Source organism: Harmonia axyridis, chromosome 3 (genome assembly GCF_914767665.1).
Source record: "Harmonia axyridis chromosome 3, icHarAxyr1.1, whole genome shotgun sequence".
Taxonomy (NCBI): domain Eukaryota; kingdom Metazoa; phylum Arthropoda; class Insecta; order Coleoptera; family Coccinellidae; genus Harmonia; species Harmonia axyridis.
This window is the reverse complement of record NC_059503.1, coordinates 41,690,640-41,715,028: the sequence shown is the minus strand read 5'-3', so window position 1 is coordinate 41,715,028 and position 24,389 is coordinate 41,690,640. Positions and strand designations below refer to the sequence as shown.

General features: G+C 35.6%; 1 protein-coding gene across 3 annotated transcripts in view; it reads left to right on the top strand.

The window, feature by feature from the left end:
- LOC123676379 (43 kDa receptor-associated protein of the synapse homolog) overlaps window positions 1-24,389 on the top strand; it is a 372,949-nt gene that overhangs the window by 306,799 nt on the left and 41,761 nt on the right. For 2 of the 3 annotated variants that reach the window (XM_045612257.1, XM_045612254.1), the window contains one exon: window positions 20,339-20,538. In XM_045612257.1, coding sequence (XP_045468213.1) covers window positions 20,339-20,538 — 200 coding nt within the window. Of the gene's footprint in view, window positions 1-20,338; window positions 20,539-22,860; window positions 24,300-24,389 lie in introns of those variants that run through there. The other variant, XM_045612256.1, reaches the window with a different exon arrangement.

The window sequence follows — 24,389 nt, the reverse complement described above, 5'->3', positions numbered from 1 at the left end:
CTCATTCTCACCTGTTGTGTGTGCAAGAATATGTTCGGTAATACTTGCGTTGGATTATCGAGCTCGGAGGTGCGTGTTATCAGTTCCAAGGGGTCAATATCCTGGAGTTGTAAGGGATGTGAAAGCATCGGCAATGATATAAATTCTTTAAAATCTGTAATAGTTTCATTACAAAAAGAAATAAAAGGACTAAAATCAACTGTTCAGTCCATTTCATCTGAGCATTCCTCCCAAAAGCTTGATGATGAGTACTTTGAGGGGATGATATCGGAGATTGAGGAGCGTCGGAGACGTGCGAAGAATTTGATAATTTATGGATTGAGAGAACCAGAAGCCCACGTAAACAAGATCGAAAGAATTAAACAGGACCAACGAGCTGTGGGTGATGTACTTCATGGTGTGATGCCAGAAGTTTCCCTGATGGATGATCGCACTAAGGTAATGCGCTTGGGAAAATTCGATCCATTATCTGATAAACCTAGGCCTTTGAGGGTTACCTTGAATTGTTGGGAGGATGCCATTTCTGTACTTAAGAAATCCAAACAGATCAAATCTGTTGAGGGATACTCTCATGTAGGTATAACTGCTGATAAAACGCCGAGACAATCTGCCTATTTCAAGAAAATCAAAACAGAAGTAGATAGACGAAAATCGGATGGAGAGAACGTTGAACTGAAGTTTGTAAGGGGTGTTCCCACGGTCAATGCTTTAAACTAGTTGATCCCGATTACAGTGTGGGCGAATATCATTGCTATTATCAAAATGTGCGCGGTCTTAATTCTAAGACACGGGAGTTTTTCAATGCGGTTGAAAGCAGTGATTTCGACATATTGTGTATAAGTGAAACATGGCTGCAAGATGGTGTGTTGAATACGGAGTTATTTCCTGATTGCTATGATGTATTTCGTTGCGACCGGGATTTGGCGGCAACTTGCACTGCTAAGGGCGGAGGTGTGCTTGTGGCAGTTCATAGTAGACTCAGTGCGGTTCGGGTTGATCTTCCAGATCTACGAAGTGTTATTCCTTCGGTTGACATTGTATGTTGTAGGGTTAAGTTGAAGAAAACTAGTTTATTTGTAATTGTAGTTTATATCCCGCCAAGTACTGATGCTAGTGAGTATGAAATGTTTCTTGATATGTTGTCTTCTCAGAATATTCTATTGGACAAGCAATTGCTCATTGTTGGTGACTATAATGCCCCATTATATGTGGAGGATTCTCTTGATGATTGTAGAAGTAGGGCTTTAAAGATGTTCTCGCAAATGTTAGATGTGAAACAAGTGAACAACATTTTGAATTGTAATGATAGATTACTAGATCTTGTATTCTCTAGTGCACACTGTATTATTGCTGATGATACCTTTTCTCTCACCAACGTGGATCCTTGTCACCCACCTGTGCATTTCAATGTCAAAACTGAGCTCAGGCGTGATCGAAATTTCGGACTTAGTAATAATAATTCCCCTTTAGAATTTAACTTTAGGAAAGCCAATTTTGTGACAATGTATGACATGATTTTGAATGCTGACTGGAGCGATGTTTTGTCTGTTGGAGATGATCCGGATGAGGCCTGCGATGTTTTCTATTCAAAACTCAATGAAATTTTCAAGCAAACTGTACCATATAAAATTAAGAGAAAAAGACGCTTTCCCCCATGGTATGATGCTGAAATCATCAATATTATATTTAGAAAGGAGCGGATATTTAGGAAGCATGGAAAGAATAAAAATATTTGTGATCTTATTGAATATAAGAGTTTGAGAAAAAAATTGAAATCCAAGATCTCTGTCGCATATAAAAGCTATGCTCAGTTGTGTGAGCAGAAAATTGTCACTGAGCCAGCTCAATTTTGGTCATTTGTTCGTAATCGGATGGGGCATTCTCGTATTCCTGGTGAAATGAGAGACCATGAAGACCGTATATGTGTGGAACCCAATGACATTGTGAATTCATTTGCTGGTTACTTCAGGAGCGTGTATCAGCCTCCTAATGATGGGGAATCTATTGATGTCGGTGATGTATTCGATGTGAACATTGTTCGAGTTGACTGCGTGAATGAGAATGACCTGATACATGCTGCGCGTAAACTGGGTGACAAAAGCACTGCTGGTCCAGATGGGGTGCCGAGTTTCTTGGTTCGGGACTGCATACGTGTGTTGACCTTACCTCTGATGCATATTTTCAATTCAGCTCTTCGAAAAAGTACTTATCCCTCAGTTTGGAAGCTTTCGAAAATAATTCCTGTTCTTAAGAAGGGGAATAAATCAGATATGCAAAACTATAGACCTATTTCTATACTATCAAACTTCTCCAAGATCTTTGAGATAATATTGTTCAATTCCATTTTTCCTAAGATAAGTAGTCGGATCAGAGGTCAGCAGCATGGCTTTATGCCACGGCGTTCATGTTTGAGCAATTTGGCTGTGTTTTCTCAATCATTGGTTGAGGTTCTGGATGGATCTGGCCAACTGGATGTTGCATATATGGATTTCCATAAAGCCTTCGATAGTGTGGATCATAGGCGGCTCATTGTCAAACTAGAGCGCATGTTTGGTTTTGGTGAGGGACTCATTGGGCTCATTGCTTCATACTTGCATGATAGGCATCAATATGTACAGATTGAAAATTATCGTTCCAACCAATTCGTTGCTTCGTCTGGTGTTCCGCAGGGCTCAAATTTGGGGCCCCTTTTGTTCCTGCTGTTTGTCAATGACCTCATTGATGAAATCGGGATACCCATCTTGATGTTTGCGGATGACTTAAAGTTATATTTGGAGATCATTAGTGAACTGGATTGCGCCACTCTACAGCGGGCCATAGAACGTATAGCTACCTGGTGTCATCGAAACCATTTGGCTTTGAATGGCAAAAAATGTTATATTGTATCATATACTAGGAGGAAGGCAATAATTAAATATGATTATAATATAACGGGTAATGTGTTGAGTCGTCTAACGCAAATTAAAGACTTGGGTGTGATATTTGATAAGGAGTGCACATTCTTACCTCACTTGGATCATGTGGTTTCATCGGTGTGCAAGTTGTATGGTTTTATAATTCGCAGCGGTAAATCCTTTACATGCGTTGATGCTTATCTGTCGTTATTTAATTCATTCATAAGAAGCAAACTGGAGTACGCCAGTATGATATGGAGACCTATTTATCAATGCCATATACATCGTTTGGAGGCGGTGCAGAGGAAGTTTTTAAAGTTCTTGGTTTGGAAACAGGATGCTGAATATTCTCCTATTGGATATGATCATGGATTACTGCTTGGTAGATTTGAATGCAAAAGTTTGGAAACTAGAAGGGGTATGCTAGCGTTGAGTTTCATTTATAAACTTGTAAATAATGGGATAGACTGTCCAGCATTGTTGGAGAATTTACCAATACTTGTTCCACGTTTAGAGAGCAGAAACAATTTATTTTTTTATTTGAGAGCAGGAAAAACAAATTTAAGTTTAAGGTCACCAATTCACTACATGTGTAGTACTTATATTAAGATAGCTCATAGATGTGACGTTAACATTGATCCTCTGTATAAATTACTCCAAGTTTATGTAGAATTGGATAGGTAGTTCCTAGATTTAATTCTGTAATTTTTTGTTTTTTCTATGTATACCCATTTTGAGTATGACTTTGTGTTGTTGTGTTTATTATTGTAATTGAACATTTTTTTTTTCCTGTAATTGGGTTGTAAACCTGTTGGAGAATAAAGGCTTATTATTATTATTATTATTATTATAAGGAAATGTTTATTGGTCACCCTGTATAACCGTGCCAAGCAGAGATTTAGAATTTTTATAGTGAATTGATTCTTTGTGGTTCCGAAAACGGAAAAAAATAATAATGATCACGTACAGGGTGATCCAATATTCACGAAAATAGGAAAAGTCTAAAATTTTCCTAATCTGGATCTGATTCACTAGAATTCAGAAATATTGAAGGAAGGCGATAAAAAAGGGTGACAAAACTTCAAAATTTGAAATTATTCCGTCGATTAGTTAAAGAGTTATCGAACTCTAAAATTTTACTCATAAGATGAACATCACCCTGTATATCCCAAACGAAGGAACTTAGGCGATTGATACGGGTTCTCCATGATGACTTTAATTTATGGTATTCGTTTGTCACATTCTTCCTGGAACACCCTGTATAATATATAAGAAAAGTTTTAGGAAAAAGAAAAGAGTATGGCAATAAAACGTTGTTGAGTGCACACGTTTTTGTTAACTTCTCCAATTAATTTCAAATAAGTTGGTTAAAAGTCTCTGATTTTCTCTCAAATTGGTTTATAACTAAGTCTTAAAGCCGATCGTTGATTTGTGCGGTTTCTACAGAGTTTTGTTTGTGAGTTTTCTTCAAAAAAGCCCTTAAAACGAGAGCAGTTGAGCGAGGTGAAAAACGCGACCGATGTGATGGTGAAGACAATATGTGGAGATGAGGTATTCATAAGAAGATTGGTCGATTCTGTTTCATCCGGCATATTGGAAATTCTGGGTGAAAAACTCGGTGTACTCGAGAAGAAGGTGGATACCTTAAACAATGATATGCGTCATATGAGGCTGAGTCATGAAAAGGAAATAAAAACCCTCAATGATAAAATCGAGCAGCTGGAGCAGATGACGTTGAATTCTCCGAGGGATTCCACACATACTATTCAGTTATTGGAGAAAATCGAGGAAATTAAACGTAGAGAGAATAATGTTGTAATTTTTGGAGTTCCGGAGGACGAGGGCGATCCGGTCGTGATTGTACATGATATAATTACCAATATTATCCCTAATATCAATATGAATAACCCGCAAATGCATAGATTGGGTAAACGGTTTCCCTGGAAGTCAAGGCCGATAAAACTTACTTTACCTAACAAAGCAGATATACCTCTCCTTATTAAGAATAATAAAACTCTGTAAAATAATGAAAAATTCCGAAGTGTATACATCAGACCCGACCAAACGGTGAGACAGCGTGACTACTTCTTGACACTTCGTCGAGAATTGATGGAACGTCAAAAAAGTGGAGAAAATGATATTATGATAAAATATCGAAATGGACACCCACATATAGTAAAGGAAAAAAACCTGTAAACTCATCCAGCAGACGTTCAGACGAGAAGACATATACCAGCGCACTAAAAATTTATTATCAAAACTGTAGGGTATTGTAGACAAAGATAAATCTAAGTATATATAAAACCGCTTGCACATATACGTCAAACTTTAAACGTAAAATCACAGCCCAAACGGGACCATCTAGAGCAAAAATGACAAGAATAAGACCCCCCTCAAAATCGTCTGGAGATCCCGGGAAAAATCCCAAACCTTCGATTCTCCCCGCGGTTTTCGAGTATACGGGGTGTTTCGGATCATTTTGACATTTCGAGTCCCATATTTCTGTGGTATCTGTGGACAATTTGGCTGTCAGTGTCATGTTAATAATAAATATTCCATTTCGATATATGAAAGTTCCTGAAAAAGTTTGCAATTTCCAAAATTGTTATTCAATATTTAAATAAAGGCCGACAGATAAAATGCAAAGTCTTCGGCGAATCGAAAATTCGATAGATATTTGTCAAAATTTAGAAATGAACATTTATATCATCGAATGCATTTTCCTCAATTCAGGTTTGTTTTAAGTGTTTGTATTATTTGGATGAATGTTACTTTATTTCAGGAATTTTTCGTTTATTTTCCACAAACTATAAAACTACATTCCCTTTCGTGAAAATTTGAATTTATTGCGACAGAAGATGGAACTACCAAAGAGAACAGAAGCTTCATTCATCAATTCAGTCTTGGATTGGAGTAAAAGTTGTGCTACTATGAAACAGTATTAAACAGATGGAAAAACTCCTTATAGATAATTCACAATTGGCTTTATTACTGGAAAAAAAGAGCCAAGTTAGTCAGATAACATTCAAAAGTTTCCATGTGTTTTTTGAATATCTAAAATATACACTTTTACGACAGAGGAGTGCAAAAATATAAGTGACCACTCCGTTTTTGAAGAATTTGAGTGCAGTGCTGTTGAATTTATAATGAATAAGTCAAATCTTTCATACTAATAATTTCAACTATATATACCCTGTTATATTATTTTCCGCTCAACTGAAACATGTATTAATAAACCTTGGAAATTAGAGACTCTCAAACTTATAACCTGATTTCTCAAAAAGGTTTCACCAAGATAAGATATTATAGGTAATTGCTTATGAGGTAACATAGGCCATGGGTATTTGAAAGGCAAGTCTATTCATTATGTCTCTTTTTAGTTGGTTTATTATAGCTATACTGAATATTTCTAAGAATAACATTCACTTTAGATGTGAATTAATTAAATTTGGACTTATGCATCATATCATATATGACTATGAAATTGAGAAAGATATATTCTTCTAAATTCCATTATCAGTCTTTTGAATAGTACTTTGAAGATATTGATTTCAATAACGTATGGAATATATCAGTTGAAATACTAGTCAAAATGTTACGACAGAAATAAATTTTGAAGGATCATTCAGTATATGAAAAATTTTAAAATGGCAGTCACTTTCGAAATTGGTATCAATTTTCCAGCAATTCAATGAAGGTATTAAATACTTTAAAAAGCAGACTATTTATTGAAAATTTCCATGTCATGAATGAATGATCAAATTTGTATAAACGTAGATACCTACCTATTTGTTCACTAAAGTTTCCAATCTTTTAATCGTTATGGAAATAGGTGCTATATGGCCATTTCAAAAATGCTATCCTACTGATTTATTCATTGCTTTTCATTTTGGTAGAAATTAAATTATTCATTGATTCAGATCCAAAGTTAACATTTGAAAAAATCAATGTCGATATCGAACCCACTAATATGGGTCAATAGTATTGGCCGATACAATTTTAGTACCGATTTCAAATACTCAGTTCCTTTTGACTGAAGTAAAAATTGAACAATGATCTTTGTATCTTGAAATGAGTTTTGCACTTTTCTAGTGTTCAACAATGAGATAATTATTAAATTGACTCAAGAAATTAACAGAGTATGCTATATCAGGACTAGTTAATACTGCTAAAGATGTTAATAAACCTATTAATTTCTTATATGGTTCATCATTACAACTCTCTTTTGTTGAATTAAAATTCCATTTAGTTTTCACATGTTCACAATCACACATGTTGAATTATTGCAATACATATTTGAAGAATATAATCGATAGCATTACTACCTTTTCCATAATTTCTAGTAATATTCATCCCTAATCATTTTTTAGCTTCCCCTAATTTCTTTATCATAAAATTTTCTATCAGAAAATTCATTCAGAATTAACATTAGTTAAAACAAAAAAGTCATCCACGTACAATGCAACAATAATAAGCCAGTTATTTTTTGATTTATGTAAATACTATGATCAGTTGTTGATCTTTTGAAACTTATATCTATCAAAATTTTATTTACTATATAGGACATAAATAGCCCTGTTTAATTCACTTCTGAGTAAAACCCAGAGCCACAAGTCTCGTTCTATAACATAGCATCAATACAATCTTCAGATACTAAAAAACTCCTTAGTTCGTCAGGAATTTCCAATAGGTCCTTCAAATTGTTGCAATTATATTGTATTTCTTCACAAAATATGGAATAGAAGAATAATTTGCTGCTCAACTGAAAAATGTATTGATAAACCTTGGAAATGAGGGACTTCTTATAACCTGATTTCTCAGATATGGGTATCCGAAAGGTAGATCTATTATTCATTCTGCCTCTTTTCAGTTTGTTTATTACAGCTATACTGAATATTCCTAAAACAAAAATCTCACTGTAGGTCTTTTCATAGATCTTATCGAACGATTATGTAAATTCAATATTTGTCAAAACTGAAAATAAACATTGAATGCAATTTCTTTATTTCAGGTAGTATTTCTATTAATGAGTCAATTGAATAAATGTAACTTCATTTTAGGGCTCACAAGTAAATATCCTATGGAATGATAGCCCTTAAAATATATCTATTATTCATTTTGAATTGACTTACAAGAATATCAATATTTTCATCGGCAAGACATAAAATGACAAATTTTCTTTCAAAGTTGAAATTCAGAGAAAAATATGCTAATAATTGTCTATTGTAACTATTAAATAAACAAAAAAAAGGACCATAAAAAGGATTACAACTTAACTAACAAACATAAACTTTTTTTGTCAATTTTTCCCACCCAATCATCAATTAAATTTGGACTTATGCATCATACATGTCTCTATAAAGAAGAAATGTGCTAATTTAAAATCTTAATGTTGGGATTATATTATTATTCAATATTCTCTAAAAATTTTTTACAAACCTATAAGCATGAATAACTTTCTTGAAAGACTGACGCTCACATTTTGATTATTCATTTCTCCCAAATTCTTCAAAGAAAGAAATTGCCATTTCTGGAAAAATGAGATCTGAGAATTTGGTTGATATCGGTTATTTTTTATTCATTATTAAGGAATACAATATACGATTTATATTCGAACAAAATTTTAAGACATGCGTCTGAGTTTGACTGACAATTATGGTCATAGAGAAATCTTTGTTTATGGTTATGACTGCGTTCGGCAAATCCACACTAGGGATGGGCAAAGGTCAGAAAACTATCGATATTTATATATTTTATCGATATTTTCTGACACTATCGAAATGTATCGAAATATGTAAGAGTAAAATATCGATATATATCGCTGTGATATTTTGGTGTGAGAAAATTCTGTTGATTTGAATAAAGTTCATAGAGGATAATAATAAGATTCAGTGGAAAACGACATATTTAGTAGTTTGCTTCCATTTTTATGGAGTATTTTGTCCTCCTGAACATTCATAGGGACATTGATGTTGACGAGGACGCTGTGATTACAAGGTTCTCAAAGGGTTCAAAGTTTTGAAGACCAAATTAGATTTTGTGATGTAGTTGCCAATTGTCTTCTTTTTTTCATATTAAACAATCTATTTTTTTTTTTAATTTCTACCTGAATGGTTAAAACCCTGATAAGTAAATAATGGTATTATAATACAACAAATACATAAGGGTAAAATTTTTTTTGCGAAATTCGAGGCTCTATTGTAAAAAACTGGTTATACATTTATAATTCAAAGTATTGCCCATCGCTGGTCACTACTTTCTCCCATCTTTCGGACAGCGTACGAATTGAAAAAACTTTTGAAGCGATCCACGAATCGATCCAAGTTTTTACTTCTTCATAAGATCGGAAGTGTTGTTCAGCCAGGCCATGTGCTATTGATTGAAACAAGTGATAGTCCGTGGGAGCAACGTCTGGAGAATACGTCGGGTAGGGTTGTGGGGTAGGAATTCCCATTTTAACGTTTCCAAGTATATCTTGATTACTTTCGCAACATGGGGTCGAGCATTGTCATGCGGTAAATCAATTCATCTTCTCTCTCGTTGTATTGCGGCGGTTTATCTTTCAATGCTCGGTACAAACGCATTAATTGCGTTCGATAACGATCGCCTGTGATTCTTTCAGTCATAATACACTACACCGAGCTGGTCCCACCAAATACTGAGCATGACTTTAGAACCGTGAATATTCGGTTTGGCCGTCGATGTGGAAGCATTGTCAGGATATCCTCATGATTTCATGCGCTTGGGATTATCGTAATGAACCCATTTTTCGTCTCCAGTCCCAATCCGATGCAGAAACCCCTTCCGTCTTTGTCTTGCAAGCAGCTGTTCACAAGTAAATAAACGTCGTTCAAACACCTCGCGGCTTCAACTCGTACCGCACCCAATTTCCTTGTTTCTGAGTCATTCCTATGACTTTCAGGCGTTTTGAAATGGCTTTTAGTGTCACTCCTATTGATCCTACAATTATTGTTGCGTTTGACATGAATCTTGATCAATTATTGCCTCCAATTCTGCATCTTCAAAAAACTTCTCTCTTCCACCGCGATGCTGGTCTTCGAAATCAAAATCACCATTCTTGAAGCGTTGAAACCACTCATCTATTTCTTTATTTATTTAATCAAACGGAACAAGCCATTTTACAGATGTACCAGAAAATAACTAAACCTAGACATAAACAATATCGTTGGTACGTTCTTCCACCAATATCGTTCTCACTATAGGTATTTGAAAGCATTCGATGAACCTCAGCCGCGGATTTTTTCATATTTTAGTAGCAAATTGAAACCTCCCGCAAATGACGAGAATTTGGCTCGTAAGCTAACATGGTTAGTCGTGAATAACTTTATGATGCAGACACAAATCGACTAACATATCAATGGCGTTATGTTCACAAATACCTAAACTTATTGTATGACATCTACGATATATTTATTTCTCTAATTCTGTGGTTACTCCGTTCATTCTTCCACATCTTGTGGAACAAAATCGTGCGAGAATATATCAGAAAAGCACAGTTTTCATGGTTATATTTCATTATTATATGTTGGTACTCCGAACTTTCCGCCACGGCTTTATCCGCCAATTCATCAATTTGCCTTAAAAAAATCAGTTCTGCCAACCAACATTTTTCAAGCCAAACATCACTAAATGATATTTATGGAAATATTTCATTAATTTCAATAAGAATGCAATGAATTAGAGAAAATAATATATAATACTCGAACAGAAGGCTCATTCTACCACTCGTTCATTCAAAAACTCGCCACTTCGTGGCTCGTTTTTGAATTTTGAACTCGTGGAAGAATATCAATGCCTTCTGCACTTGTATTATAAATAACTATTCTACTACCACTTACCGTTACAGCCATCTATTGCAAAACGGCGGACGCAAAGTTGTACGCCTTATATAAATATTCATATGAATATCTAAATATAAATATTTTTGAGAGGTAAGGCTTGATATCGGTATAATCTGGGATTTGGTCCCATAGAAATACTCGAAGCCCATAACGGCGAACCCCCTCAAAATTTAAGGCTAGGACCGCCCTTGATTTGTCGTCATGGAAAGTTATTTGCATCAAATATTTTCATGTGAACAAGGGCCAAACGGTATGTTCTAGGAAAAAAAATCATACAGAATTCCACCCTAGAATCAGCATAGTATACCGAGTGAATCGTCTGAAATCAGCTAACGATACAAGGTTTCCGAAAAAAATCTTTTATTTTCTAGAGGGATACCCAGTGAAGGATCTACCGGCATAGTGACGGGGTCCAAGGGGCGGAGCCCCTTCGGCGAGCAGAGCGAGTTCTATCTTTAATATTGAAGGACAGGAAAAAGTAAATAAGGAGGAGATTGTGGAAGAATTCGGAAAATACTTCAATGAGATAGGAAGAAATCTAGCTGAAACCATACCCCATACACTGGAAATAAATGAAAGTGAGGTGTACTGTGATGAGACATGTTTTCTGTTTCCAACATGTTCAAATGAAGTAAAGGAAATGATCCAGAATCTGAAGAATGGTGGAACACCAGGCAATGACGGCATTAAAGTAGAACTCCTCAAGAACATCAAGGAAGAAATAGCGGAACCCATTATGATATTAGTGAATAAATGCTTTGAATCTGGAAGATTTCTCAGACAATTCAAGGTAGGAATCATCAGACCAATCCATAAATCGGGAGAAAAGAACATTATATCCAACTATAGACCTATTTGCCTCATATCTAACGTGGCCAAAATATTGGAGATAATACTGAAGACTCGTATCGTGAAATTCCTAGAGAAAAAGAAGATTTTATCTGAAAATCAGTATGGCTTTAGGGAAGGAAAGTCTACAGAGGACGCAATTAGAAGACTAGTCGAGAGAGTATACAGTTGGTTGGACAGTGGGAAAACGGGTTTGTGTGTTTTCATAGATCCAGAAAAGGCTTTCGACACCATTTCACATGGAAAGCTTTTAGACAAACTCTATCGATATGGATTCCGGGGAAGAGCATGGGATTTGTTGAAAAATTATTTGACAGACAGGCCTCAATTTCTACAGATCAACAACCATACAAGCAAAAAAAGTATTTTAGAATATGGAATACCCCAAGGGACAGTGCTAGGACCGATTCTGTTCACAATATACGTGAACAGCTTACTGTTGATGAAAAAGGAGGGTGAGGTCATTAGCTTCGCAGACGACACTGCTATACTATACGAGGATGAGACATGGCCGAATTTAAAATCTAAAGCCGAGGAGGATATTTCAAAGATAAAACAATGGCTCGAATCCAATAAACTGACTATTAACTTAAAAAGACTAAATACTTGCCGTTCGCCTCCTACGAATCTGGATTACCACAAATGGGCTCACTGAATATCAACAGTGAAACGTCAAAACCTGAAGGTGACGCCATAAAATATTTAGGAATTACAATAGACAGGCATTTGAAATGGGAGAAGCATATAGGCACATTAGTCAAAAAACTCAGATGCCTTTTGCCAAGATTTAGACATCTTAAAAAGTACCTAAATGTAGAAGAGCTGATGGAGATATATGGTTCCCTCTGTCAAACTCTGATAAGATATGGTATAATAGGTTGGGGTGGTGCATACGAATGTCATATGAAAAGAGTGGAGATAATTCAGAAATGGTTACTTCATCTATAGTAAACCTATTTTATTTCCATCAGACGAATTATACGCCATGTCAAGAGTAATGAATCCTCACCAGCTATATATTACTCAAATTTTGAGTGCTGTTTTTTCTAGGAAAATTGATCTACAGCCAATAGAGTGTTTGCATGAAACCAGGAATAAGAATTGCTTATTTACACCAAGAGCTGAAAAACGTATCGGCCAGAGATGCTTCTCATACCTAGCACCGAGAATCTACAGAACAATCCCAAGGGAATTAAGAAATGAGAAGAACATTGGGAAGAGGAAAAGACTTATCAAAGAATGGATTATACATAGAGGAAGTAGATGTTTCTAATTATTGACCAATTTATAGCGGACACTTACAAACTGATGTGGGAATTCACAGGACGGTCAGGTTACAGTTCTTATTCTCAAGGATGTCGATTTGAGTGTGGGTATAGTGTAAATGGTTTGGGTAAAATTTGGGATAATATGAAAACGTTTAAGTTAAATTAGATATATTTGTTCTCTTTGGACGTTCAGCGGGTAATTTTTTGTTCTATTAAATTGTATTTTCATAATTGTAATGGCTTAAGAAATAATGTATACATGAATGTATTCAATTGTATATCGCGTACAGGCTCTTAGCCTCTGCGATTATTGTTTATGATTCAATAAACTATATTATTATTATTATTATTATTATTGAATACCAAGACGCACATATTTTTGCAAAATGAACTGACCAGTGGCTGACTGTGGTTGCTATTACTGAGAGCTGGTTGAGGGAGGGTGTACTCGATGGTGAGTTATTTCCACAAAACTATGCAGTTTATCGTAAAGATCGTAGTACAGGGACTCGCGGAGGAGGAGTTTTGCTGGCAGTTAACAGTGATGAATACAATTCGGAAATCTACGAGATTGACTGTCCTATTCAGAAAATTGATGTCCTGGCAGTGAAAATTTCTGGAGCTAATCATATTCCAATGATTATATTATTAGTATACATTCCACCAAATATTTCTATGAATGAGTATGATGAATTTTTTGAATCAATAGAAAATAAGGAGCATATAGACAGGAGAACAATTATGGGTCACTTCAATATTCCAGAACTTCAAAATTTTTATGATTGTGATCAATGTAACGAGGTTAGTAACCATAATAATAGAATGCTGGATTTGGTTGTCACAAATAAAGAAACAATTTGTGAAGTGCTACCCCATGACGATCCATTGGTGCCAGTTGATCCACATCATCCAGTATTTATTGTGCAAGTTCCAGCATGCCCCACTGTCCCTAGAAATTTCTCCTCCAGCGCAAAACGGTATGATTTTAGAAATTTAGATGATCAAAAATTTTGTCGGCTTCTCAGTGAGGTGGACTGGTGTCAACAATTAGGTAAAATCAAAGATGTAAACTATGCTAGTGATATTTTTTACCATATTATTCAGAATATAATTGCAAAGTGAGTACCCTTAAAAGAATGCTGCTCCCGTAATTATCCATTGTGGTATTCAAATGAATTAATTACTCAAATTAAGACGAAAAATCATTACCTAAAAATGTACAGAAAACATAAATTACTTTTTTATCTCGAGCGTTTCAGAAGTCTGAGACGTTCGGTTAAGTGCGGTATTGAATTTTCTTACAGAGAGTTCATTCAAAGCTCTGAGAACGATTTGAAGGGGGATCCTCGGGGATTTTGAAACTACGTAAATTCTAAAAAAAATAATTCTCGAATTCCCGGACAAATGCACTTTGATAAGGAGACTTTAACAACTCCAGGGTCGATAGTCAGTGCATTTGCAAAAAGTTTTAGAAGTGTATACGTCATGAATGACGATAATGATCTGTCAGATATCAACGGTGGAAATGAGGAACTTGTTAACTCCAACAGTTTTTTGAATATTTCTAACGTTTCCCAGGACCTTGTCATATCAGCATCCAAAAGGCTTAACAACAGACTGACTGTGGGACAGCGTGACCAGATTGAAATATGGTGAATCTACTAAATTTGCCGCAGAAATCTACTAAAAATCTACCAACACCGTTCAGAAATCTACTAAAATTCTACTAACATATTTTTTGAAAAATTTCACAGATAGCGCTGCATTAGATTTTAACATTATTCAGAATAAACTTTAATCTAATGTCTCTTATGGTTAAATTTTACTTCATGAATATGATAAACAGTACAGATGCGTACAGATTCGAAAATAAAACAAGATTTTATTTCAAAATTTAAACGACAAAAAAAAAGGAAAAGAAACCGAACAAAAACAAAAAGGATCAAAATAGCAAATATAAACAAACAAATTCATATATTTAAATAAAAGGATATAAATAGAAATAAAAACTAAAATCTTTCGGATGAAAATAACATTAAATAAAGAAATTAAATACTACAGTTGAACATAAAAAAAATAATTGAAAAATCAGTATCAATCTGCAGTCAAATCATCGTCTTTAACATCCATATATAAATTATCACTATCCATCGAATCAAGTATATTTTTTGTAGGTTGAAAACGACAACAATCACCTATCTCTTCAAGTCCTTCTTTAGCATGTTATAATAATACTATATTTTTATTTAGAAATCTGTTTCTATTTTTTGTTTTGATGCGGTTAATAGCCGAAAATATTCTCTTGCATTTGGCATTCAAAATCTGAAATATGCAGCCACCCAAATTTGTCGATGAAATTCTAGTTATACATATTTTTTTCCACTAAATAAAATACCAAATGTGAGATAATGGTATATTTTCAACGGAAGTTTACACACCATCTGTTTTTAATGAGGCACCCTTCGGATATTCCATCATTCTTCGTATTTATTCTCAGCCGACAGCCACCAAAGAAGTTTTATGATTTTATTATGTTTAAGTAGGTACGATCTTCTAGAAACACGAAGAACGTAGAACCTCAATGAGAATAAACAATGAATTGATTCATAGGAACAGTCAAGACATCCGAATTTCCATATTCCCAACTGTCTCGGTTATATTTTTTAAAACTACCAAAATCTACTAAAATCTACCAAAGGATTTTTTCCTACTAAAAACTCCAGGAAAATGCGAAAAATCTACTAAGAAAGTAGATTTCTACTAAATCTGGTCACACTGCTGTGGGACCAGATGGTATACCGTTTAGACTCGTAAAATCTCATATAGATTTGTTCGCCCGACCTCTATGCATCATATACAATTTGATGATAAAATCCGGCATTTTTCCGAATATCTGGAAAATTTCGCGCATTTGGCCAATTTTAAAGTCGGGAAAGAATTCGGAGATTGTTAATTACAGGCCAATTGCTCTTATATCAGTTTTTTCTAAGTTGATCGAGATAGTTTTGTCTGATATAATTTATGACCACGTTCGAACATCATTATCTGGGTATCAACACGGTTTTGTCAGGTCTCGGAGCACTGCATCGAATCTGTATATTTTCACTCAATATGTTTCCAAGTGACTCGATTCTCGAAATCAGGTAGATGTGGTCTATAAGGACTTTAGCAAGGCGTTCGATCGTGTCTCGCATCAACAACTGCTGAGGAAGCTGTCCAACTTTGGTATTACGGGTGCTCTCCTTTCTCTGCTGAAATCTTATCTAAAAGATCGGAAACAATTTGTAGAATATGAGGGAGTAAGGACGTTTTTATTTGTTTCGACCTCGGGCGTACCACAGAGTTCTAATTTAAGACCACTGTTATTTCTCCTGTTCATCAATGACATTTCGGATATTTTTTGTTCTCAAAAATTACTTTTTGCGGATGATTTAGAGATTTACAGGAACATTGGGGATCGCCAGGATTGTTTATTATTGCAAGGTGACCTCGACAAATTGCATACCTACATGGTGTGTGGAGAATAAGTTATTTCTAAATATAAGTAAATGTAAAACTATGACGTTCACTAGGAGGCCATCCCCTATTGCTTATGATTACCACCTTAATAACACGCTATTACGAAAAGTAAATGAGTCAAGGGACCTGGGTATTGTTTTCGATCCGAAACTCACGTTTTCTTCCCATATAGTAGATATAACGGCAAGTGCTATGAGGACGATGGGTTTTGTGATTCGTAATTGTAGGGAATTTTCATCCTTTGAATCAATTTCCTCTGTTTACCAAGCTTTGGTGAGGAGTAAATTGACATATTGCAGTTCAGTGTGGAATCCTTGCCAGGTAAAATATGTAACTTTCATTGAGGGTGTACAGAGGAGGTTTCTCAAATTCGGTTTTCCGAAAAAACATGGTTTTTAACCCGATAGAGGATACAGTTACGACTCTCTTTTGGATGAGTTCAATTTCATTTCGCTCAGAAAGGTTCGCGAAATTAATGATTTGGTCTTCCTTTATAAGATAATTCATGGACGGATCGATTCGACAATTCTTCTTTCGTCAATATATTTGAATGTTCCTCGTTTTACATCCAGATCACATTTAACTTTTCATATTGATGTACCTAATACTCAGCATCATTTTTATTGTCCACTTACGTCAATGTGCAGGAGTTATAATAATCTTCAGAGTGTGGATATATTTTTCTTGTCTTTATACCAATTTAGGCACTCATTGTTCAGTGCACTTCAGAATTAAATTAAATTTTTAAATATTTTTGTAGTAGGCTTATCATGATTTGTTCCTTTTTGTTTTGAAATTGCTTCAAAGGATGAAAATTCCCTACAATTACGAATCACAAAACCCATCATCCTCATAGCACTTGCCGTTATATCTTCCGTTATTCCGGAGATATGGCATACTAACCATACCATCGTGTTACATTCTTGCCTTTTTGTGCTTCATCCATGATAATAGGAGGTAATATGCCCGGCAGTCTGATTTTCACGAACACAATACCCGCAGAAAAGATAACATAAGGCAGCCGAAAATTCGAACCGCGGCAGTGCAAAGGTGTTTCGTGTCTAACGGCATCAATCTGTACAACGCATTACCACTAAGCATTCGAGGGTTTCATTCGGCCAAATTTAAATATTCTAACAGGAGATTGTTGATGCAGGGCGAGTTTTATAGTGTGAGGGAGTTTTTTGATGGTGTGGCTGATCTGCGGAGTTTGTGATGGTTGTTTCGTTTTGTATATGTACATATATGTATGCATTTTTTTATTTCTTATATTTAATATTTAATTGACAGTCCATGTAAATTTTTGATGGAAAAATAAATGACTATGACTATGACTATGACTACTATATGGGAAGAAAACATGAGTTTCGGATCGAAAACAATACCCAGGTCCTTTGACTCATTTACTTTTCGTAATAGCGTGTTATTAAGGTGGTAATCATAAGCAATAGGGGATGGCCTCCTAGTGAACGTCATAGTTTTACATTTACTTATATTTAGGAATAACTTATTCTCCACACACCATGTATGCAATCTGTCGAGGTCACCTTGCAACAATAAACAATCCCGGCGATCCCCAATCTCCCTGTAAATCTTTAAATCATCCGCAAAAAGTAATTTTTGAGAACAAAAAATATCCGAAATGTCATTGATGAACAGGAGAAATAACAGTGGTCCTAAATTAGAACTCTGTGGTACGCCCGAGGTCGAAACAAATGAAAACGACCTTACTTCCTCATATTCTACAAATTGTTTCCGATCTCTTAGATAAGATTCCAGCAGAGAAAGGAGAGCACCCGTAATACCAAAGTTGGACAGCTTCCTTAGCAGTTGTTGATGCGAGACACGATCGAACGCCTTGCTAAAGTCCGTATAGACCACATCTACCTGATTTCGAGAATCGAATGACTTGCAAACATATTGAGTGAAAATACACAGATTCAATGCAGTGCTCCGAGACCTGACAAAACCGTGTTGATACTCAGATAATGATGTTCGAACGTGGTCATAAATTATATCAGACAAAACTATCTCGATCAACTTAGAAAAAACTGATATAAGAGCAATTGGCCTGTAATTAACAATCTCCGAATTCTTTCCCGACTTTAAAATTGGCCAAATGCGCGAAATTTTCCAGATATTCGGAAAAATACCGGATTTTATCATCAAATTGTATATGATGCATAGAGGTCGGGCGAACAGATCTATATGAAACTTTACGAGTCTAAACGGGATACCATCTGGTCCCACAGTCAGTCTGTTCTTAAGCCTTTTGGATGCTGATATGACAAGGTCCTCGGAAACGTTAGAAATATTCAAAAAACTGTTGGAGTTAACAAGTTCCTCATTTCCACCGTTGATATCTGACAGATCATTATCGTCATTCATGACGTATACACTTCTAAAACTTTTTGCAAATGCACTGACTATCGACCCTGGAGTTGTTAAAGTCTCCTTATCAAAGTGCATTTGTCCGGGAATTCGAGAATTGTTTTTTTTAGAATTTACATAGTTTCAAAATCCCCGAGGATCCCCCTTCAAATCGTTCTCAGACCTTTGAATGAACTCTCTGTAAGAAAATTCAACACCGCGCTTAACCGAACGTCTCAGACTTTTGAAACGCTCGAGATAAAATAGTATATTGTGCAACAAGTGGGGAGAGTCCAACATTTCTCGCGAGTGTGGAAGTTTGTGGCACGAGCCTGAAAGGCGAGTGCCGCAATCACACGAGCGAGAAAAGGACTTTCTCCACATGTTGCACACTATACTTTTCCTACAACTGCACAAATTTCAATAATTCAAGTAATCCTTTGAATCAATTTCCTCTGTTTACCAAGCTTTGGTGAGGAGTAAATTGACATATTGCAGTTCAGTGTGGAATCCTTGCCAGGTAAAATATGTAACTTTCATTGAGGGTGTACAGAGGAGGTTTCTCAAATTCGGTTTTCCGAAAAAACATGGTTTTTAACCCGATAGAGGATACAGTTACGACTCTCTTTTGGATGAGTTCAATTTCATTTCGCTCAGAAAGGTTCGCGAAATTAATGATTTGGTCTTCCTTTATAAGATAATTCATGGACGGATCGATTCGACAATTCTTCTTTCGTCAATATATTTGAATGTTCCTCGTTTTACATCCAGATCACATTTAACTTTTCATATTGATGTACCTAATACTCAGCATCATTTTTATTGTCCACTTACGTCAATGTGCAGGAGTTATAATAATCTTCAGAGTGTGGATATATTTTTCTTGTCTTTATACCAATTTAGGCACTCATTGTTCAGTGCACTTCAGAATTAAATTAAATTTTTAAATATTTTTGTAGTAGGCTTATCATGATTTGTTCCTTTTTGTTTCGATAATATAGTAATTGTATAATTTTATAAGATAGTTTAATTATGTACACCTGTAATTGGGCTTTACGGCCTGTTCGATGTATTATTTTCGAAATAAAAAAAAAATAAATAAAATAAAACACACATCATAATGTAAATAAAAAAAAATTTATTTATAAAATTTACAGTAGGTTTTCAAAGTGGCCACCTCCAGCCTCAATACACATTCTTACAAAATTTTCTTTCAAACGCATAAAAGCTGCATAAATAAATTTCTTTTTATTTGGATTATGATGTGTGATTTATTGCCATACCTTTTTCATTTTTTTTTTCTAAAAATTTTCTTGACCAGCATCTGAAGCTAATTTTCATCCATGTGTATTATTGATATCATCATTATTAACATCGATGGCTGTTGGGTTATGATCCGAATTCCCATGATTCAAAATTATCAATTTGAAATTTTTCACAATGTGATTCTGTCATAATTCTCAAAAATTGAAATACCTTTCAAGTCTTCTTTTCTGATTGTGTGAAATATAACGTTATGAATGAATATGAAGTACTTTTGAATATGTAATATAACAATTGAATATTTTGATTGCAGATGTTGGTGCGGACTGTAAGAATGCGACTGTCAAGAATTTATTCTTCTCTCGGCGATGAGGAGCAGAAAATACACCACGAAAGAGTAGCATCAAGACTGCAAATAGATTTAGAGCTCATTTGTGGAGCATGTGGAGAATGTTATGGGTCAGATCCAGATGCGCTGGAAGCTCTTCCCTGTGCGCATGTATTGCATGCAAGGTAAAAATATTTTATGGAATTTGCATTTAAAGACGTAGTTCAATCTCAGATGAAAATTTTAACCTTAACTGAAATTTTAAAAATCTGTTGGGGATTGAGTGGTTTTAAATTCAATTGTAAAACTTAAAACTGCGTTTATTTTTCTTAAGAGCATACAGCGTTAAAATGTATTAAAATTAGGGTAAAATTAAGATGTTAACCCCTAAATCGCTAGCTGCATACTGCCTCTTCGTTCCATCTTCAGCGTCTCGGTGGTACTTGAGGGTGGGGTCAGGGGTTGAGTATCAGGGTCGAAGTTAGGCGGGAAACAGGGTCGTATTCAGGCGTAAACATGGCCCCCGCCTTGAAAGGGCTGGCTTTCAACATCAACAGGAAGCGGACAAATCTTAATGAAGGCTCTTTTCGTCAGACCCGTTGACGTTCGTATGGTTGCTTCTCGGGAGATGCCATCTTTTCCAGGGTGCAAGGATTCGATTCTTCCTAGCTTCCAAACAAGGGGAAGTTGATTGTCTTCTTTGAGCATTACAAGGGTTCCAGTTTGCAGGGTTTGTTGGGAGTTTTTCCATTTCACCCGCTGTTATGTTTCAGAGATGAATTCCTTGCTCCATCTCTCCCAAAAATGTTGGTTCAACTGTTGCAGGCGTTGATAAGAAGGCAATCTGTTCATAGGGACATCTCTCAAGTCGACATCTGGGGCGGAGGTTAGTGGTCGCCCGATCAAAAAATGTGCGGGTGTAAGAGGTAAAAGGTCTGAGGGATTGGTGGAAAGAGGTGTGAGTGGACGGGAGTTAACTGTTGCTTCAATTTGCGTTAGTAATGAATATAGTTCTTCAAACGTCAAATGAGCGTTTCCTATAACTCTTTTCATGTGGTGTTTTTTTTGATTTTATACCGACTTCCCAAAGACCGCCAAAATGAGGTGAGTAAGGTGGTATAAATTTCCATCGAATGCCTTCTGAAGAAAAGGCATCTGTAAAATTCGATTCATTTACCTTTAGAAAATTTTGCATTTCAGAACTGGCGCCTACGAAATTTTTTCTATTATCGGAATGTATTTGATGAGCTTTTCCTCTTCGTGATACAACTCTGCGAAGTGCTAATACAAAGGCGTCCTTGCTTAAGTCTGAAACCAATTCGAGATGGATGGCCTTCGTCACGAAACAGATAAATAGACAAACGTAGGCCTAGGATAACTTTGATCCGCGACCCTTTTTATTCTTTATCATGAATGGCCCTGCGTAATCGACGCCGCTGTTATAGAAGGATGGTTGCGGTTCTACTCTTTCAAGAGGTAGATCGCCCATTATAGGCTGGACTTTGGTTTGTTCCGAAAACACTTTATGCAGTGGCGTACGGTTTTTCTTGTCAAAGAGCGACCAGAAGTTGGCCAGAAAGTTTCGCGAATTGCATAAAGCAGTTGTTGAGGACCGGAGTGCAATAGTTTCCTAAGTTCATTTTCGAACAACATTTTTGTGAAATGATGCTTGTGGCTCAATATTACGGGATATTTTTTGTCAAACGCATACGTGGATTGTTAAATTCTTCCTCCCACTCTGAGTATTCCGTGTTTACCAAGAATGGGATTCAGACTTAAAATTGTACTCTTTGAATTTGTTTTCTGTTTCATTTCCAGATTCTTGATTCAGATGGAAAATGATTCGAGTTGAGATAATTTTATTTGTTTCGTTCCTGAAATTACCCAACCGAGACGGGTTCTTTGTAATATTGGTTCGTTAGGACCTAAAAAGATTTGACCGACGTTTAACATGGAATAGAAATAATCGACACCTATTAGCATGTCAATTGTGTTTGGTTCGTGAAAATTGGGATCTGCAAGATTGATGTCGTCTGGAATGTTCAAATGAGAATAATCGAGTATTTTTGAGGCTGGAATTTTTCCTGTGATTTCGGGAAGAATATAGCAATGAATTTTCGTGGATAATGAATTATTACGAGAGTGAATATCGACAGAGCATTTTAATTTTATGTAGGAAACCGCACGATTGAGACCGCAAACTTCAACATTTACCGGAGTAGTCGTTAGTTTTAGACGTTTGCAGACATACGGGTGTGAACCTAGCAGACCGTTTCCAGCAGACCGTTTGACGGAAACACCCGAACGCGGTCACCAGTGGCGTACTGACAAAAGCCAAAATTTGTATTGAAATAACGTTACAACATGCAATAGAGGACATGAGGATTTCGGAGTTCATGATTCTGAAGCGAAACAATGAAATGGTATACAAAAAAATCAATTATAGAATTCACATCTGGAAATTAATGAGGTTTTCATTCATGAATATCTACATTTCTCTATTTCAGAAACTATTTGTAGGAGCATAATCATATTTGGAATGTGAAGACATTATGCCGATGTAATTGAACATCTGCTCTGATGAAGCTTGATTCCGACCCGGAATCTAATAGAATTCGGATATTTTGCCGATTTGATTCATTATCCACAATATGAGCAATTGCTGTAGGGAGGAGTACGGGTGAGTTTGACTTATTCGCTGACAACGCATATGATAGCGCGTTGTTTGAATTTGAAGACGACGAATTATTGGTATTGGGCGTTTTTACGTTTACTAGATCAGAATGAATTAGTGTATGGTGTCTGCCATTGCATTTTTTGCAATTTGAAGATCTGCATTGTTCATTGAAGTGACCTGGACGTAGACAATTCATACATAATTTTAATTCTTTGATCTGCTCTTTTCTTTCGTCCACAGAAAGTTTCGCATGTTTGACTGTAGTGACTCTGCGCAAAAAACACATTTCGGTTTGTTTTCTGCGCCATTGGTATAAAAGCCTCTTGTAGTATTGTGCCTTTGATATTTTTTATCAGTATGCTTTTCTGTATGATTTGTTTCTATCGTTTCAAGAAAATGTGCTCTTGACTTGAGGAATTTTTTCAGATCGTCCCAAGTTGGAACATCCTTGTCAGCCCTAAATTTTTTCCACTCGCATACCGTTACTGAATCTAGTTTGGTTTGTATAAGAAAAACTATTAAAGTGCTCCAATGACATGTAGGCTGGTTTAGTTGTTCGAGAGATCGAAGATTTTTCGAAACTGTATCTAAAAGCTTACGTAAATTTTCACCCGATTCCTTCGTGATAGTTTCAAAGTAAAAGATAGACTTTATATGGTTGTGTACGAGTAATCGTTTGTTATCGTACCATTCTTGCAAGCTATTTCACGCCACTGAATAATTTGTAGCAGAGAAATCTTACCTGTACCGCGCTTGCTTCCAGAGATACCCGAAGATAATAAAATTATTGAATTTCATTTATGGCTTGATTTTTCTCTATCAGAGATTCGAATGTATCACGAAACTCTAACCAGTTTTGGTAATTACCTTCGAATTTCGGTAGCTCAATAGTTGGAAGCTTGATCGAATTTGAATAATTATTAGTATTGTTGTGAATTGAGATAGAACTTGTGTTTTCTTCGGATTCTTTTTTATCTAGAATTGACTTAGCAAACGCCTTTTGCATGTGATACTTGTTTGTGAAAGATTCTCTTTCTGAAAAATTGACTTCCTCATCGGCCGATGCATTCTCAATTAGATTCTGAACTTATTCAAATTCCTCAAGAACGTTATCAAATTTCAAAAGCCTTTCTAAAATTTGTATGTAATCAGTGCTAAGTAATTCCGTTTTTGACTTGATTTGGTTCAAGAAATTCGTGAATATCGTTAGTTTCGATTTAATAACACCGTGATTTCTTTTAAGAGTTCCTAAATTCATTGTGGAATGTGAGCGATAAATAGAAATAATGAAAAGAGTAGTGGGACACTTATGGGACGTTTAAGTTAATATCGCTTAAAATCAACAACAGTATAAGAGAG